General features: G+C 35.8%; 1 protein-coding gene across 1 annotated transcript in view; it reads left to right on the forward strand.

The window, feature by feature from the left end:
- The window catches only part of CADM2 (cell adhesion molecule 2), a gene marked incomplete at its 5' end in the record, with an annotated part of 504,333 nt that overhangs the window by 256,732 nt on the left and 226,784 nt on the right, over positions 1-20,817 (forward strand). Inside the window, 2 exons of the mRNA XM_006884441.1 lie at positions 14,257-14,409; positions 19,804-19,941. Coding sequence (XP_006884503.1) covers positions 14,257-14,409; positions 19,804-19,941 — 291 coding nt within the window. The remainder of the gene's footprint in view (positions 1-14,256; positions 14,410-19,803; positions 19,942-20,817) is intronic.

Consider the following 20,817-nt stretch of genomic DNA (forward strand, 5'->3'; position numbering starts at 1 on the left):
CTATTCCCATTACCCCAGTGACTGAATCAATCTATCTCATTGAGGATCTTCATGCAAAGACCATGTCCTGTATCAGGTGCACCTTAGTCTCCAAACTGACATCGTTGCTCTTCAGTACTTTGGACAGGTCTCTGACAGCAGACTTCCTCAATGCAATTTGTCTTGTAATTTCGTGGCTGCTAGTCCCAAGAGTGTTGATTGTGGAGCCAAGTAAACTGAAGCTGTTAACAATCTTCACCATCTATCACGGTACTGTCCATCCACCTAGTGATGAGAATCTTTGTTTTCTTTATGTTGAGCTTCAGTCCATATTTAAGACTGCAATCCTTGATAATATATCAAGTGTTAATATCTTCAATTATCGGTAAACTGTTAAATCTTAAGTCCTACCAATTCACAATTTAATAACCCCCACACACTTGTTGCTAATTGCCTTCAAGTCGAGCATGATTCATAGTAAACCCATGAACAAAAGGCCTGAAGCCCTTCTTCAGTAATCTACATTTATCTAAGTTTATAAAGTTTCCATAGGCATTTTTTTAGCAAGTAGATGCCACTCCTGCTTCCAAACATGTCATTGTATGTAACGTATATTATTGTTGTTTTGTGCCATTCGATCTCCTATAATATATAGCAACCCAATGTACAGCAGCTCTGAGCCCTTCCCTGTCCTGAGTCAGTCTCACTAACTCCAATATAGCAAACCCCATTGCTTCAGTTTCTGTATCAATCCATCACATCTAAGGTCTTCTCCTGTGCTGTTCATCCATACTTGTGAGCATGACTACACACGCACATTTTTAAACTTTCATAGTATACAACAAAGTTACTTGCAAAACTGAACTAAGACGGACAAAGATGTTATAGAAAGGTGTGGTTTCCTTTAAGAAAAAAAATTATTAAGAACACAACATGGGAATACCTTTATTTAACATATTTGAGTCATAAATTCATGACCATGACTTTGATATTCAAGTCAATATGCTCGGTGTTGTGGAGTATTAAACAGAGTCCCTTCTTTGAAAGTTATATTGTTTCCCAGGATAGTCAAAGCCTCCCACAATTTAATATCCCACCATTCTGTAGTTGCACGAAAATATAAACAACCGGCACATGATCTCATGCCTTCAAAAAGAAAACAGTTACACTTTTAAAATATAATTGAATGTGACTTCTTTCTTCTTAAAAATGCTTCTAGAGATGCTAAAAACTTGCATTTACAAAATAGCTGTTAAAAATATCCCTGTGGATCGCAGACTCAAGGATATTCAGATACCACTGACAAGACACTAAAAAGGTCTTTTTTGTTGTTTTTGTTGCTCTTAGTTGCCTTCAAGTCAACTGTGACTCATAATGACCTTAAAACAAACAGATCAAAATTTTTCCCTACCCTGCCGTTCTTCACTGTTCCTGCCAAATTCAAGCCCACAGTTGCAGTCACTGTGTCAATCATCTCCTTGAGGATTGTCCTCTCTTTAGTTGACAATTCTACCTTTCCAAACATAATGTTTTTTTCAAAGACAACCTTCACTTCATAATATAGCTAAAGTTTGTTGAAATGCTGTTTTAGCATACTGGATGTACTTTCTCCAAGGTTATTTGTTATTCTTTTGGCTGTCTCTGATTTATTCAATATTTTTCCCAGATGAGTTATTGGATGATATCAAGAATATCATCCACAAAGAGAGCTAAGGTCATTACAAAGACAGAGGGGAAATGAATACATAAATTGGATATCATAAGAGACTCTGAAAATTTCACTAGAAAATCGAGAAACCAAAACAAAGGGAAAAGATATAGAAGATTTCAAAGTGCCACCTCGAGAAAACAAAGCAAAGTATTGTAATGAAATATGCAGAGAGCTGAAATTGAAGAATAAAATTAGAATAACTGGCTCTATAATTCTCAAGCTGAGAGAACTGAAAAAAATAAATTTAAGCCTCAAGTCACAATATTGAAAGATGCTATGGGCAGTATATTGAATGATCCAGGAAGCATCAAAGGATGATGGAGGGAATACAGAGTCAGTATACTAAAAAGACCTTACAGTGGACAATTTGAGGAAGTACCAAATGAAGAGGTTGTGGTTGTTGCGTAGTCAATTTAAAACTCACCCACAGCTGATCTTCCATCTGGTTTTCAGAGGCAATTAATTGCACAGGAGGAGATTGCCCATCGTTCTCCAATGGAGTACCTGGTGGGCTTGAACTGCTTGTCTTCAGGATTGCAGTGCAGCTTCTTGCCATGATAATTAAGGTGGAAGTGCAAGCTGCATTGAAGGCATTGGCAAAAAAATAAGGCTCCCAAAATAGATGGGACACTAACTGACTTGTTGCAATTAAAATGCAGCCCTGGATGCATTCACCAGTCTATACCAGGTAATTTGGAGGACAGCTATATGGCCAGTGGATTGGAAGATGTCCATATTCCCAAGAAAGATGATCCAAAAGAATGTGGTAGCTGTTAAACAATATCCTTAATATCACATACAAGCAGAATACTACTGAAGATCATTCGAAAATGGCTAGAATAAAACATAGATAGTTACCAGAAGTTTAAGCAGGATTTAGAAGAGGGTGTGGCACTAGGGATGTAATATGGATCCTGGATAGAAGTAAAGAATATCAAAAGAATATTTATCTTTCCTTATTGATCCTGCAAATGCATTTGACTGTATAGATCATAACAAGTTAAGGCTAACATTAAGAAGAATGGGCATCTCAGAACACTTAATAGTGCTCATGTGAAACCTATACCTAAATCAAGAGGCTGTTGTGTGAATAGAAAAAGGGAACATTGCATCATTTTAGATTAAGAAGAGAGTGCGTTGGGACTGTATTCTCTCTCCATACCCATTCAATCTCTATGCTAAGGAAAATATTTGAAAAGCTGGCATCTATAAGGAAGAAAGTGTTATCAAGATCAGAGGAAGACTCATCAATAACCGGTGTTATGCAGATGGCACAACATTGACTGAAAATGACTTAAAGGACTTGTTGCAGAAGATTTAAGAATACAGCCTTCAATATAGATTGCATCTCAATGTCACGTAAATAGAAATTCTTACCACTGGACTAATAGGCAACTCCATGAGAGAGGGAAAAATATTTGAAACTGTCAGTAACTTCATCTTACTTGGATTCAAAATCAACACCCTTGATACTAGTAGTCAGGAAATCAGGAGGCACATTAAACTGAGAAAGTTGGCAATTAGCCTCTCAAAATTATTGAGGAGTAATGATGTCAGTTTAAGGACTAAGATGCATCTAATTTAGGCCAGAGTCTTTCCGATCATTTGCCATACATTTGAGATCTGGGAGATGAATAAGAATGGCAGAAAAAGCATTGATGCTTTCGAGCTGTGGTATTTAAGAAGAGTACTGAGCAGTCTATCAACTGCCCAAAGATCAAACAGGTATGTCCTAGAGAAAGTGCAGCCAGAGTGCTCTTTGGAGGCAAAGATGTTAAAGCTTCCCCTCATATATTTTGGGCATATTGCTAGGAAGTGCTGGCTATTCCTTGGAGAGGAACATGATGCTCATAAAGGTGAATGAGAAGACCTTCAACTTGGTGGATTGACATGGTGACTAGCACAATAGGCTCTAGTGTCAGGAAGTGTGAGGATGTGTGAGGATGAGACTAGGATAGGATAGGGTTCATGTTATTCATAGGGTCTCTAGGAGTCGTACTTGACTCATTGGCAAAAACATATGTATGTTTCCTTAGACTCTTCTCCTTGGAAAACTTTCTTAGTCATGCATTAAATTTGCAGCTAAGTTCCAGTGATTCTTGTGGAGCACAACCCCTCCTACCAATTACCTCCAAGTGTCCTTCACTGTTTCACAATACAGAAATATCTTGCATTTTAACTCACCAGTGTGCAACCTTACATTCTGTAGAAAATTCATATTGTAAAATCAGTAGGTTTAATGACATCCAGATGGTTAACTAGCATAATTACAGTTATTCAAGTGTGTTTGTCTTTTACTTTGAAAATTTATTTTTGACATATGATAGTACCCAAAGTTGAAGTTAAATAAGCTCAATTACTATTTTAAGTGAAATTTACAATGTCTAGACCACTTATAGTCATAGGTTGCTATAAACCATAGGTTGAAAATCCAACCATTTTTTTAAATTTCACTTAAATAATTAAAATTATGATAAAATAAGTTTTAAAAAATTAAAAGAATATAGGGAAATGAAGTGTTCTGTTCAGATGTGAATATACTGTTTTTTTTCTTTGCCTTCTTTTACTATTTGGGAGCTCTGGTGGCTATGGTGCCAACTCAAAGGCAAGCAGTTAAAATCCACCATCTGCGCCATGTAAGAAATACGGGCAATCTCCTCCCATATGATTTGCTGCTTCTGAAAACCCATTGAAGAGTCAATAAGGGGTCAATTCAGGCTTAATAATGCATTACAACAACATGTATTTAAAAAGAGAAATTTATATTAAAAGTTTAGAATCTAAAATTCAAAGAGAAAAAACTTTCCTATAAGTAAAATCTTATAAAATGAAGTAAGAATATAAAAATGCTCAGTTGCCAAGCCTTTGTAATATATCATTTGACTTCAATTTATTTTTCTTACTTCTTTTATTCTATGAGACATAGTTGCAACTGTTATTTTGTTTACTATTTTGTGGGTTTAGTTATCTATTCATTAATTTACATAACAAGAGGAATGGGAGCTGTATTAACAGAAGGTGGTTGTTATTGTTGTTATTATGAGCCATTGGAGTCAGAACCAATTCCTAGCTGACCTTGCATTGGGTTTTCAAAGGTTCCAAGTGGCATATGAGATGATTGCTCAGAATAGGAGGGAAAACTGATGTTTCTCTACCAAGTTACAATGTAATGAGTAAATCATTTTTGTTGTTAGATGCCACTGAGTCAAGTATGACCCTGTGACCCCAGTCTATCCTGTGCCATCCTTACCATCTTTAATATATTTTAACCCATTTTTCCAGTCACTGCTTCAATCCATTTCATTGGAGGTCTTCCTGTCCTTCACCAGCCCTCCAACTTTCAAGGATGATGTCCATTTCCAAGAAATAGCCCATGTTTCCTAGCAACATACCCAAAGTATGAGAGATGAAGCTTCACCATCTTTTCCTCCAAGGATCACTCTAGCTATACTTTTCCAAGACATATCTGGTTTTATTTGGGCAGTCTGTGGAATATCCAGTATTCCTCTTCAACACCACAACTCAAAGACATCAATGCTTTTGTTATCCTGAATCATAATCCAGCTCTCAGATACATAGCAAGTGATTGAAAAGACTATGGTCTTAATTAAGCGACACCTTAGTCCTAAAACTGACATCATTGTCTTCAATATTTTGTCCCTAACAGTGGACTTTCCCAATGCAACACATCTTCTGCTGGTACCAAAAGTGTTAATTGTTGATCCAAGGAAGATGAAGTCTTTGACAATTTTAGCCTTTTATCTATCTTTCATGATGTGACCTGTTGTCCCAGTGAAGACCTTTATTAATCTTAATCCATATTGAAGAGTGACCTTCTGCAGGACCTGTTTAAAGTCCTCATTGCTTTCAAAAAGCAAGATTGGGTCATCTGAACAATGAGTTTTCCTCTCATCCTGATGTCATGTTCCTCTTCATACACTTAAGCTTCACTATTTCAACCTAAGTATGACATATGGCATGATGTCTCTCTTCTGCCTTGTATTCTTTATTTCTTGGCTTAATCAATGTATTTTATATCTTAAATTATACTTATGTATTTATTAATAGATTGTTGCTGCTTTTGTTGTTCTGTCCCATCAAGTTGACTATGACTCATAGCAACCCCATGAACAATAGCTCTGAACCCTGCTCTATTATGAGGCAATCACAATCACACTGTCTGTCTCTGACACATTTACTCTCATTATCCCAGTAACTGTGTCAGTTCATCTCATCTGGACTCTTCTTCTCCTGTGCTGTCCCTCCATTCTTCCAAGTATAATATCCTTTGCTAAGGACAGGTCCCTCCTGGGAACAGGCCTAAAATACATGAGACAGAGTCTCAAAATCCTTATGTCCAAGGAGCTTTAGGATTTCATCCTCTACAGGACACACGTTTTATCCTTCTTCATAGTCTATGGTATATCAAATACTCTTCACTAGCACAACTCAGAAATATCACTTCTTCTTCTGTTATCTTTTAGCATCATCTAGCTCTCTGATACATAGCAAGTAATTGCAAAGACCATGGCTGGATCAGGAGTACATTAGTTTCTAAACTGATGCAGTTGCTCTCCAACACTCTGGAAAAGTTTCTGACAGCACATTTTCCAAGTGAAATTGCTCTTTTGATTTCCTGACTACTGGAGCCAAGAGTATTGATTATGGAACTGAGCAAACTGACACTGTCAACAATCTCAATTTCCTTGCCATTCATCATTGTGCTACCAACTAGCCCAGTGGTGAGAATCTTTATTTTCTTGATGTTGAGCTTCAATCCATATTGCAGATCTTCTGCAACAAATGCTTTAGGATTTTCTCATTTTCGGCAAGCAAAGTGGTGTGTGTCATCTGCATAACACACTGATGAGCCTTCTTCCAATTCTGATATCACATTACTCCTCATAAAGTCCAGCCTCTCGAATGATTTGTTTGGCAAGCAAACTGAAAAGTATGTAGACAGGACATATCACTGATACACTCCTGATTTTGAAACATACAGTACCAGTGCCTCCTTGCTTTGTTCTGATGACTACCTCCAAGTCCAAGTATAGGTTTTGCATGAGCACAATCAGGTGTTCTGGAATTCCCATTCTTCTCAAACTTAGCCACAATTTGTTGTAATTCACACAGTCAAATGCCTTTGCATAGTCAATGAAACACAAATAGACATTCCTCTTAGACTCTCTGCCTTTGGCGAAGATTAATCTGGCCTTAGCAGTGATGTCCCTAGTTCCACAGCCTTTTCAAAATTTGGCTTGTATTTCTGGTAGTTCTTCATTGATACACTGTTGTCTCTTTAGCATAACAAGGAAAGCTCATTTCTAATTTGGGTGATAGCAATAGATATGAGAGTTGAGATTTACAATACATGTTTGAAAGGAGGTGGGACTAGAGATGTAATTAAATTAATAAATAAAAGCACTAAGGGTATTATAAGGTGATTAACTTAAAAGTTAAGTATGGCCTGAGGACAGACAAAGTGAATATATACCAGCAATAAAGAGTATTTCTTGGTATACTTAAACAAAAATAATCAAATAATGTTAACTTACAAAATAGAAGATGGGAAAAATGTTTGTTAAATAAAGGGTTTCATTTGAGAGTTTTATAGCATAGAAAGTTTGGAGGGTTTTCATTAATAATTTTGTTGTTTTTATGTGCCATTGAGTCACCTGTGACTCATAGTGACCTAAGTATACCATCCCTAAACCCTGTTCTGTCCTGTGTCAATCTTACTGTCTCTGACATACCTACCCCTATTATCACAGTCACTGAATCAGTTCATCTCATTGAGGGTCTTCCTATCCTGCGCTCTCCCTCCACCCGTCCAAACATGACATCCCTCTCCAAGGATTGGTCCTGCCTTGCAACATGTCCAAAGTACATCAGATGAAGCTTCAGAGTTCTTGCCTTCAACAAGCAGCCTGGTTTCACCTTCTCTAGGTAGAACCTGCTCGTTCTCTTAGCAGTCCATTGTATGTTCAATACTCTTGTCCAGTATCACAGCTCAAAGGCATCAATTATCCTTTTATTATTGCTAGTCATTATCCTGCTCTCTGATGCATAGCAAGTAATTACAAAGACCATGGCCTGTATCAGGAGCACCTTAGTCTTCAGACTGGCATAATTGCTCTTCAGTACTTTGGAGAAGTCTCTCACAGTAGACATTCCGAAGCAATTTGTGTTTTCATTTCCTGGCTGCTAGTGCCAAGAGTGTTGATTGTGGATCCAAGCAAACTAAAGCTGTTAACAATGTCAGTCTCTTCACCATCTATAAGGATGCTGCCAATTGGCTTAGTAGTAGAGCTGTATATTTTAAACAAGTCTTAGTAAAGGCAAGAAGACTAAAAAAGATAAAGTACATTGTTGTTATGTACTGTCAGGTCACCTGTAACTCAGAGTGACCGTATGTACAACAGCCTACACTCTGCTCTAGCCCTTGACAATCTTACTGTTTCTGATACAACTGTATGTATTAATTTCTCAAACACATGATGTACTATTCTGTACTAGTTTAGCAATTTGCAGGGAGCTTTGGTGGCTTAGTGGTTAAGGAGCTCTGATTCCAATTCAAAGGGAGGTAGTTTAAATCCACCAGTGGTTCTGCAGGAGAAAGAAGAACAATCATGTCTCCAATTATTTAAAGCCTTTGAAAACCACTGGACCATCAGCATGATTTTGTTCTGATTCAGGGCAATGAAAAGGAGGAGAAAGAAGGTTTGAAAAACATGTTAGGTATTGAAATGTTTTTGGTTAAAATGCTTTTGGTGTTTTGATGTTTCTTATTAAGGAATAAATAAAGATAATGAGAAATTATTCTTAAATATTTGAAGAAAGTAAACCTGGAGTCTAAAAATGGAAAGTTTACCACTAAAAAAGTTATTCAAACAGTGATACAGTTTCTAGGTTTACTGCTTCACATTTCTATTCTAGAATTCTATTTACTTTTGTTACAGTTAAAAAAAAAAACAAAAAGAATCACCTAGGCTAAAACTTAATATACCAGCTATCAGCTCTGGAAAAATGGTTGTTTTTATCAATTTTCCAGAAGATTGATTTAAAGTGTTTGATGCTGTATGACTGTAAAAGAACAAAACAGAAAAAGATTCACTCGCTTGATTTTTATTTGAACTGTGTGATTTAACTCTTTACTTTCTGAAAAATCATTAGAAGATTATCAATAATGGGATTTTTTAATTTAATGATTTAAAATTTTATTATTATCATTAAATCAAGGCCTACTTACATAATAAGGATAAGAGTTATTAGATTTCCCTGTTTATCTTCTACAAAAAATAGAGATATAGTAATAACATTTACTTTAATACACTAAATAAAAGGGCTTGATAGAATTAAGACTTTTAGATCTGTGGCTAGTTATGATGTTTCTTTTTTAATTACAGCACAAATCTAATTATCAGGGAAAATATTCTGAAATAGAAAGCTAAAGATGCCTTCATTGTAAGCTTCTATTCTTTGTTTTGATTTTGACCCCTCCCCTAAGAATATTAGTTATTTTAGCAGAAAGAACAGTAGCTGGATGTTTTCAACAGTCAAATTTGTCAGTGATTAACTCCAGAGAAATCAATAGTAACACATCAGAATAAACATGTAGTTCTTGTCTTAGTAGACATATTTAGAGGTAAGACCTATTTGTAAAAGTCAGGGAACAAAGTAGAGTCTATGCAAAGTTAAAAACCAACAGATAGAGATATTCTGAAACATAGTTAATCAGGAAAAGGGGTCGATTGTCAGAGAGCAGGCATCAAATTAAATTTTATATTGAATTAAAAGCTTTTCATCATAAATTTTTCATACAAATCCTCCATAAGTAGAATTCAATTTAAAGCCCTGATTTACCTAAGAATGAGTGGAAATACTTGATAGAAAATTGTAACATCATCACTATAGCATTAAGAAAAAGAACTTATTCCTTGAATACTAACTCATTTTAAATACTTTTAAATATAAATAATTATTGGTTTTGGAAGCAGGAGTGGTATTCACTTCTTAGACGAAACGACATGCATCTGGAAACTGTCAACTTTGAGAAATGATGATAGTTATAGAAAGCCTTCAGGTCTTTTGTTCATAGAGTCTCTATGAGTTGTACTTTATAGAAATCAACAACAATGACAACAATTATTGTTTTGCCAAAAAACTTATGATTGTATGTTGAAACACTTGTTGATCATGAATGATATGAATAGTGAGAGTTTAAGGATCCAAGATATCACTTGGATAGACTTTTTAATCCTTATTTAGTTTTAAGGCTTTTTTGTAGTGAAAAAGTTTTATGACTTTTAAAATTATTATTTATGACCCTTGTAGTGAAAAACATAAATTGTTATAAGGTTACTAAATATATAATATTAATTTCATATACAAAATTTAAGAAAAGGTATAAGTATGTACAATAATATAATAGAAATGGACTCAGTGGAAGTGTATTTATGTGCAAATTATCTGTGGTCCACAAATTCAATACATTAATGACCTTTATGGGAGTTCTGATAGCATAAGCCTTTAGGAATTATGCTGCTATCTCAAAGGGAGTGTGTAAAAAGAATAAAGGCCACTTATGGATAACTATATTTGACCTTTATCAACTTCACGATGGGGAATTATCCCGGTCAACAGCATCAACAATGCAAAACCAATTGTTATGAGATAAAACATATTCCCCCACACTTCCATACCTCTTTCTACTTATCTCAACAGCAATCTTTCTTTTGTTTCTGGTTATGATGCTTCATCCACTTTCCTTTAGTATTTCTGTTTGAAAGACTTTCTAAATTACTTGTAGATTTTGTCTTATTTTCACAAATTCATTAAGTTTCTTCTTTCCTTCAAATGGCCTAATTTTTCCTTCATATTTGGTGAATATGAAGCTTTTCTGAGTGCAGGATACTCTATTGGCAATTGCTTGCTTTGTTTGTTTATTTATTTATGAATCTGATGACTTCTTGCTAACATGGTTTCTGCTAAGAAATCAGAACTTGATCTGTTTCTCCTTTGTAGAGGACTCTTTCTTTGTCTTTTGTTTCCTCAAGCTCCTTTTAGTATTCTATTCTTATCTTCGATTTTGGAAAATTTGTCTATGATATGTTTTGATGTTTTACGTTTTGAATCTAATCTATTTGATGTTTGCTAAATTTATTGAATATGAATTTCTCTGTTCTTCATAATATCTGGGAAATTTTATTTTAGTACCTCTTTCATAATTTTATCAGTGATTTCCCTGTTATTGTCATGTTCTGAAATTCCAATTATATGTATGTTGTTCCTTTGGAGACCAACTGACATGATTCTAATATTTTCTCCATTTTCTTTCCAACTCATCTATGATATTCTTTCTAGTATGTTTCCATTGAGTTTTTTGTCTTTCATCTCACTGACTCTGTTCCATCTCTTTCATTCTGCATTTTTGTCCTTCCAGCATATTTGACACTTCTGCCATTTTGGTCTTAATATTCTGGATTGCATGTTCATGCATTTCTGTTATTTCTATGTTGGCTGTACTCCTGCCTTGTAATGATTTTTGTTTTAAGATCTTGTACTTCTTTAGCTATAGTTTCAATTCTTTCTTCTATCATTTGTTTTTTTCTGTAGTTGTCCAAGTCCCTCCTCTTCAATATATTTATTCTGGTTCCCTATCTCTAGAGTATTTACTTTTTTAATTGCTTCCATTGTTTTTTCCATCATTTGGACTTTTCAAATAACTCAACATCAATACATTTTTTTCTGGTTCTCTGCCTCTGGTGTATTCACTTTATTTCTAGCCCCCATTATGTCTTCCTTCTTTTTTACCATCTTCTGTAGCTTTCATAGGACTACATATCATTATATAGCTTCTGCCTCCTTGATTCTTGGGTACTTATCGGGTCTGTAATATGTTCTGCATTTTTTGAGAAGCCTAATTTGTTTCTGTCACAATGTTTGAAGTTGGCTGCTGCTTTGGGGACATTAGCTAAACTTTTTCTTGGTGTTAGGTCATTTCTATTGTGTTTGTATAAGTTGTTGTTAGTTCTTATTTTTATGATAGTCTTGATTCCTTATCAGCTTAAAATGTTCAGTCTATGCGGTGTGACACTTAATGTAGTGAAAGTGCTTTATGGGACAGTTTGTTTTCCTAAAGTCCTTTAAGTTCTCTGTGGTCTGCAATGCAACCCTGCAGGAATCTCCCCTTTAATATGGTCCCCTCTTCAAAACTTTATTGTCCTCTTTTGTCAGGGGAGTGGAAGAGTGGTGCAAACCCAGGAGCTCAACTTAGGCAGTTTCTGTCCAGAAGGGTTTGAAGGCAGCTCTCTCTCTAGAATTTCAATGTGCTAGCTGAGAATGTCAGTCTCTCTTCTCCTTATAGCTCTCTGTATTAAACTGTATTGTCCTCTTTGGTTCCTGGATTGGCCCTGGGGCAGGAGAGATTACCCAAATGGCTACATCTTTCTACAGGAGAGTTTCAGGCCCATCTTTCCTCTGCAGCTGAAAGAACTGGCTCTGGGAATGAATGTCCACTTGATGACGTTTTCTTTCCAGAAGTCTATTGCTTTCCTTTGGTTCTGGAGTCGTATGAAATCAGGACACAGTCTTAAGCAGTTTCTTTCTAGGGGGCTGTGAATGCAGCTCTCTTTCATGTACCTCAGTGTGCCAGCTGTGAAAGTGAGATTCTTCCTGCTTGTAGCCAGCATACTGATTACAGTTGAAGATAATTGGATGTAAATGCAATTTTAAGAAATAATATGGAGAGCTCTAATGGACTCTTGACCCATAAATCTCTCAAAAATATATACTGTGTGTTTTGTTTTTATGTGGCATTGAGTCACCTGCAACACATAGCAACCCTATGTACAACAGCCCTAAATCCTGCTATATCATGTCCTAATCTTACTGTCTCGGATAAACCTACGCCAATTACAATAGTCACTGGATCAATCCATCTCATCGAGGGTCTTCCTCTCTTGTACTGTCCCTCCACTCTTCCAAGCATGATATCCCTTTCCAAGGATGGATGCCTTCTTGCAACATGTGCAAAATATGTCAGATGAAGCTTCAGAATTCTTGCCTCCAAGGAGTATCCTGGCTTCACCCTCTCCAAGACGAACTTGTTTGTTCTCTTAGAAGTCCATGGTATATTCAATATTCCTCTCCAGCACGATGGCACAAAGATATCAATTCCCCTTCTATCACCCCTTGTCATTTTCCAGCTTTCTGATACATAGCAAGTAATTGCAAAGACTGTGGCTTGTATCAGGCACACTTTAGTCTCCAAAATGACATCTTTACTTTTCAGTACTTTGGAGAGGTCTCTGACAGCAGACTTTCCCCAATGCAGTTTGTCTTTTCATTTCCTGGCTGCTTGTACCAAGAGTTGGGTCAGAAGGAATTTTTCAAGGCCAGGTTACCTGATGGTGATAGTTGTGCAAAGAATTCTACAGCTAAGGAAAAAGATGATAATTTGTTTTCCTATATTTTTGTCCTATCTGAAACTACCCTGGTAGTAATGCTCAGCCTGTTGATGTCTCTTGGTGAAGAAGGAAAGTTTCAATCTTAGCGGGATACTATTCCTTCACCTGATGTTTATTAACAGGTGTGTTTATAGTTTTACTTGTTCCAATGTGAGGAGTCTATCTTGGTATTTCTAGTATTATTCCTATTTTATGGAAAATAATAGTGAGTCTATCAGGGTCACTTTCCATTACTAAGTAAGGAATAGGAAATATGGAGACTGAATAACATCTGAAAATAATAATTGTTTAGGCAAGTTTTGTTATTGTACTAATTTTAGAGTCTTAGTGTCCATAAACAATAATTTCTTCTCTTTCACAGTCCTGCATTGGCTGTTTTTACTCAATAAAATTTCTTGTTAGTTGTTCTTCTCGAGACACATAATAGCAGTTAAACAGCTTTAATGCTTTGTTTCAAAATGATGAGGTGTATAATTAATTTAACAAGATATATAGGTAATAATATACAGTGTGACAAAGATACTCATAAATCAGTTAAATATCAAGTACCTTGCCTTTCAACTAAATATCAGCTCTTGTTAAATAAAGTTCTACAGGCATATACACAGCAGAGAGCTCTTAATGTCTTGATATTTATTATAGGTCCTTTTGAAGACATTTGGCAAGAATAGTTTGCCAACTTATTCCCAAAAGAAGCGAACCCATTAAAAAAGAAAGGAAGGAAGGAAGGAAGGAAGGAAGGAAGGAAGGAAGGGAGGGAGAAAAAGAAAACTAAACCTTTTTTTCCCCTTGGTGATAGGATCTCATAAACGACTTTGTCAGGGAACGTTGCTTTTATCACCTTCAATCAACCTCATCCAAAATGTTGTTTGAGATGCAATCATTTAATTAAAAAGTTGGAAAACATTAAGGAGTACCTAATTCTGCTTTGATTAAAAATTAAATCTGACAAAATATTTAATAATATTTAAACCTTTGTTTAAATTGTTTCAGGAAATAGGTTTATGGACAAGGGAAAGTTTAATGATTTAAAAATGCTTTGTTTATACAATTCTAACTTCTTCTGTGAGTCACAGCTTCACCATTTTCTCTTTCCAGCTTTAAGGGACAATAGGATCGAACTGGTTCGGGCTTCGTGGCATGAATTGAGTATCAGTGTCAGTGATGTGTCTCTCTCTGATGAAGGACAGTATACCTGTTCTTTATTTACCATGCCTGTCAAAACTTCCAAGGCCTATCTCACTGTTCTGGGTAAGTACAGAATATTAACAGTGTGTAATCACAAAACCAGAGAGATGTATAGGACTTTAATGTCCATGATACTATTTTTAATATATAGGCATTAAGGATCATTTTAAAAGGTATATTTTAATGAATTGGAAGCTTTGGTGGTGTAGTGGAGAAGGGGTTTGTTGCCAATACAGAGGTATACAGTTCAAATCCACCACCTGTTCTAAGGGTGAAAGATATGTGATTTATTGACTGAGACCTCACTATGAGGTCAGTTATGAATTGGTTCTAACTTGACCAGTGAAAGGTTTTTAATCCATGATATACATTAGACTAAGGAGCATTTTAGATATCAGTTAATGACTTTATTGATTTGTGGATGGACAAGGGGAAATGAAAATATTTATGTAAAAGTTGAAGGCTATGTAGATTTTGTTTCTCAGCTAACAGTTGACACCAACTTTCTGGATTCTCTTTCTTAATCTTCTTATAAAAAAATTCTGTGCATCATGATACTTTTATAAAGTGGCAATATAATGAGCATATTGAGTTCAACTTGGTGACTATGTCAGAATCTTATTTAAGTATTGTTTTCTTTGCTGCTCCATTTTATGTTATCACTCAGCTGATGAGACTTTTCCCTAATAACTCATTGCTATCAAAGAAAAACAAATAAACATAAGAAGCATGTTGTCCAGTTATTCCACATCTTAAGACGCTGTAAGACAGAGTCAAATGACACTTTAGGGTTTCCAAGGGCTGTACATCTTTACAGGAGTAAACTGCCACATCTTGCTCCTACAAAGTAGCAAGAAGGTTCAAATCACCAACTTTTCAATGATCTGTGGACTACTTTAACCATTGCACCATCAAAGATTCTTTGCTACCACATATGACTCATATATAAATTTATCTAACATTTCTATGAATCTTCTCACCATTTAACTTTGTATTTTGTAGATTCCTAAATGAAATGTATAATGTCACCTATGCATCCATCCTGAAGCTTATTTGAAGGTTTTATTCTCTAAATATTGGACCATATTCCCAAAAGTTAAAATGACACATAAAAAGCAATACATTCATATAGATTCGGAGGAAATAAAGTTGCAGCTTTGAGCTCTGTATGATTTCACAGACGTCAGTGGCACAATCAGACAAAATTGCTGCACCTCACTGAAACACACCTGTGTACTGAACAAGTTAGAGGAATTTAAAGATTGATCCCCTCCCCCACACTCGCTTGCCTTTTCTTAGATAAATAAATGCAAAGAGTTGCATTTAAAGGACTAATACATGCTGTTCTTTTATGTGGTAATATTAAAGTTAATCCAGCTAGTAAATTGGTTTTGTGCATGTCATATGAAATATGTTTCTTTCCAAAGTCTCATTGGGACTATTTCATAAAGATCTTCACAAGTTTGCTATTAAGGACAAAATATACCCTCTAAAGTGGAGTATTTCAGGATCACAACTGCCTTAGTTTAATGTATTGTTGTGTAAAGAGCTATCTTGAGATCTGAAGAATAGATGACTACCTGAGTCCAACTTATTAAGTACTAGTGTGACAAAGATAAAAAAGGTAATATGAAGGTGAAAGGAAAATAAAAAACCATCCTAGCCAGCTAATAGAAGAATGTTGATCTGTCATTTGTCTTTGTCATGGTTGTTTTAATTTATATTTCTCACATTGGTGCTTTCCAGCATTTTTACAATTTATTCTTCTGAAGCAGAATTAAACAGTCAAATTACAGACGTTGATTATTGATACATTTTTGGAGACGTTTGTAAAAAACCTCTTTATTATGACAATAGAATATTATTAGCCATAAATGTATCTTACCCTATTATTTAAATCACCTATTATGATATTTCTGTATAGTAATAATTTGCTTAGTTACTAGATGGCTTTGATTAGGAAAAAATAAAATGTACTTAGCATTAAAAATAACACTATTCTTCATCAAAATACAATCACATTTTTTATGTAAATAACAATATCAAGAGACATATTATGTTAGAAGCATCAGAAAAGTCAGTTTAGTGGTAAATATTTATTAATTTCTTCATACAGAATACATTCTTTCAAGAAAGCACAAGATTACATTGTCTTTATACTTTAAGGATTATGAGATCATAAGTCATAAAATATATTTACTGAACAATTTTGTTATAGCTTTAAATACCAATAATATTGAAGGTTAAATTTTGTAATTTTACTAAAATACTACTTTTTCCTTGTGGGATGTATGTGTTTTCAGCACTTAGTATGTGTTTCCAGGGGATTTTGCAAAAATATAGATTCTAATTTAATATATCTATACATATTTTTACAATTATTAATACAGACTCCTAGGAAGAAATGTATTAAGAATCAACTGGTTTAAAATCCTTATTTTTTTATGCTGTGAAGTTAATTCTGACTCATTGATACCCTATAGAACAGAGTAGTACTACCACATAGTATTTTCTAGGCTGTAATATTTTAAAAATCAGAACACCAGTTCATTTTTCCCCCCAAAAGAGTCAGTAGTAGAGTCAAACAACTGACTTTTTGTTTAGCAGTCAAATACTTAGCAGTAAAATTTGATTAGCAGTCAAATTTTAATTAAACCCTGGACATGCTCACCAGGAAGTGCCAGGAAATCTGGAGGACAACTCCCTCACTAAATGACTAGAAGAGATTCATATTTATTCCCTTTCCAAAAAGAGGTGATCCAACAGAATGTGAATATTATAAAACAATTTCATTTATACCACACACAAGCAAAAGTATTGCTGAATATTATCTAAAAATTACTGGAGCAATATGCTGACAGATAACTACAAGAAATACAAGCTGAGTTTAGAAGGGGCTGTGGCATTAAGAACATCGTAGTGAATTCAGATGGATCTTGACTGAAAGCAGACAGTACCAGAGGAATGTCTATCTGTGTTTCATTGACTATGTAAAGGCATTTGATGGGGTTGACTTCAACAAATTGTGGATAACTTTGAGAAGAACAGGAATCTCAGAACACTTGATCATGCTTATGCAAAACCTATACCAAGAACAGTGCTCAGAGCAAAGCAAGAAAACACTTCATGGTTCTCATTTTGCAAAGGAGTGTATTACATATTCATCCTGTCTCCACAACTTTTCAATCTATGTGTAGAATAGATCATTCAAGAGGCTGGACTTTATAAGGAAGAGTATGGCATGAGAATTGGAGGAAGACTCCTCAACAACCTGCTTTATGTGACTGAAACAACACTACTTTCCAAGACTGAGGAGGATGCGAAGCATCTGCTGAATAAGATCAAAGACTTCAGTCTCCAATATAAATTGAAGCCCAGCATCAAGAAAACAAAGATTCTTACCATTGGGCCAATTGACCGCATCCTGATAGATGAAGAAGTGATTGAGGTTGTTAACAATTTCAGCTTACTTAGTTCCATAATCAACCTTGTTGGTATTAGTAGTAATGAAATCAAAGATTAAATGCATTGGAAAAAATATACTGCCAGGGACCTCTTTAGTGTGTTGAAGAGCAAGGATGTTAGTCTGGAGACGAGTGATCCAGCCATGGTCTTTGCATTTATTTGCTGTGAATCAGAAACCTGTACAATGAATAAGGGTGTCAGAAGAAAAATCAATGCCTTTTACTTGTGGTGCTGGAGAAGGGTAGTGAATATACCATGGACTGCTAAGAGAACGAAAATATCTGTCTTGGAGAAGATGAAACCAAGTTGCTCCGTGGAAGCAAGGATTTTTAAGCCTTGTCTTATATACTTCTGGCATGTTGACTGGAGGGATGAGTCCTTGGAGAAAGATATCACGCTTGAAATGGTGGAAGGGTGGCACAGGAGAGGAAGACCGTGGATGAGATGGATTGACACAGTGACTGTAATAATTGGGGGCAGATGTGTCAGAGACAGTGAAGTTGGTACAGAGTTCTGAGCTGCTGTGCTTATGGTCACTATGAGTCACAAGTACCTCAACTACACATAACAACAACAACTTTAATCTATCTATCTACTTATCTATCTATCTATCTATCTATCTATCATCTATGTATCTATCTCATGGGACACTCTTATAGCCTACTGGTAAGGACCTATTTGGTCAACCCAAGGCATGTATGTCAAACCCACCAGTAGCTCCAGTGAATAAAGATGGGCAATTTCTTCCTCTTTTGCTTCTTAAAACTCACAGAATAGTCAGCTATGAGTTGCTTCTGACTTGATGTTAAACAACAAGTGTGTGTATATGTGTGTGTGTGTGTGTGTTAAAGAATGTGTCTTTCATTTGCTTGGTAAAATGCTTGTCTGTCAGATATTGTTCTAAATCTAAACATCCAAATTAAGACAGACTTGGAGGAAGAATTGGCTGTCCACTTTTAAAAGATAACAGGCCTTTGAAAGACCTATATACATCAGAGCACACTTAGAGTAGACTACCAGATATGGCAACTGAGGGGGAGCCCTCAAATTTGGAAACACAAAGGAGGAGGATTGATGCAGTAACTGGTGCAATAGGGGTTGGTGTGTCAGAATTAGTGAGACTGGCTCAGGACAGGGCGGGGCTCAGAGCTACTGTACATAGTGTCGCTAGGAGTTGCAGGTGATTCAATGGCACGTAACAATAACAACAGCAATGTATATCTATATATGTTATTGTTGTTAGGTGCCGTTGAGTCAAGCAGGATTCATAACAACCCTATGAACAAAAGATTTGAACCCTGTTCTATCCTGCACCATCCTCACACTTCCTAACACACAAGAGCCCATTGCAACAGTCACTGTATCAGTCCACCTGGTAGAGGGTTTTCCTCTCCTATGCCAGCCCTCTACCCTTCTAACATCATGTCCTTCTCCAAGGAATAGTACCTTCTAGCAACACGTCCAAAGAATGTGAAGTGAAGCCTCATCATTCTTGGTCTCAAGGAGCACTCTGGCTGCACCCTTTCCATGACATACCTGGTCGTTCTCTTGGTGGCCAATGGAATGTTCAGTACTCTTCTCCAACATCACAGCTCAAAGATTCAATTCTTTTTCTGCCATCCTTATTCATTGCCAGTTCTACGACATATAGATAATGATCAGAAAGACTATGTCCTGCATCAGACGCTCCTTAGTCTTCAAACCGATATCATTACTAACTCAATAATTTGGAATATTCCTAATTGAAGATTTTCCCAGTGCAAAGAGTCTCCTTATTTCCTAACTGCTGGTATCAAGGGTGTTAATTGTGGATCCAAGCAGATCTATGTATGTGTGTGTGCATGTGTGTATGTAAACATGCATGGAGTGATTTTTTTTCATTATGGTCTCAGTTAATAACCCATTTAGCACTTTTCTATATAAAAGTCATAGAAGTAAGTTGGAATACATCCACAAATGGTTGTTAACTTTATCACCTTGTTTAATTTTCAGGAGTTCCTGAGAAGCCTCAAATTAGTGGATTTTCATCACCAGTTATGGAAGGAGATTTGATGCAACTGACTTGTAAAACATCTGGTAGTAAACCTGCAGCTGATATAAGATGGTTTAAAAATGACAAAGAGATTAAAGGTAAGAATGAAATGTTAGGAAAATGCATTTTTTATGTCTTTTTTCATGTCTATTTCTTAAATTCTGAAAGTATATTAATATACCAATCTTCTTCACTTTCTTATTCTATAAAATGGGTTTAAAAATAGTCAATAACTTTTGGAGTCACTGGAAAATAAGTTGATGTATAAAATACAGTTATGCTTCATTCTATGTAAAAGGAAATAAAAAAATTAAAAGGCATCTAAGATACAAAAAGTCAAAAAAGCAAAACTAAATCCACATTGCTATCAAATGTGTTCTAGTTCATGACTTTACAGGACAGCAGAGAACTTCCCAACAGGGTTTACAAGGCAGTGATTTTTACAAAACTAACTGCCACATCTTTCTTCTCAGGAGTGATTTTTAGTAGGAGGGGGGGAGGGCTTCAAGTCTATTGTGACTAATAGTACCCTTATAATTAACAGATCTGCACCTTGTCCTATTCTGTACCATCCTCACAAAGAGGCTGGGGCAGCCCAGCTTAGACCCAGAGGCCCAGGGCAGAGGTCTGCAGACAATGGCAGTGGCAACTGTGGCCTCACAACAGATTCTAACCGTGGAAGTAGAGGTCTGAAGGTAACAAGACGGCCAGGGCAGACCCTATCAGCTGCCTTTGGGCACTAGAATCTAGAGATACTTGGACCTGTGCTATGAACTAGCACTAAAGATCTAGCTGTTCCAATACCTTCTTCCAGAAACCCATAGGCCTCAGCTGTGGTCTGAAAAGGATGTCGTCTACTATATTTGTATGCCTGGTCATCTTTACCATTTTATTTTAGATGTTACAACACCTGTCTATCATTTTGGCTATTGGGCAATGATTTGCATGTTGATATTTACTTTATACTTTAGATG

Source organism: Elephantulus edwardii, unplaced genomic scaffold (genome assembly GCF_000299155.1).
Source record: "Elephantulus edwardii isolate Elephantulus edwardi_28Jun2011 unplaced genomic scaffold, EleEdw1.0 scaffold00034, whole genome shotgun sequence".
Classification (NCBI taxonomy): Eukaryota; Metazoa; Chordata; class Mammalia; order Macroscelidea; family Macroscelididae; genus Elephantulus; species Elephantulus edwardii.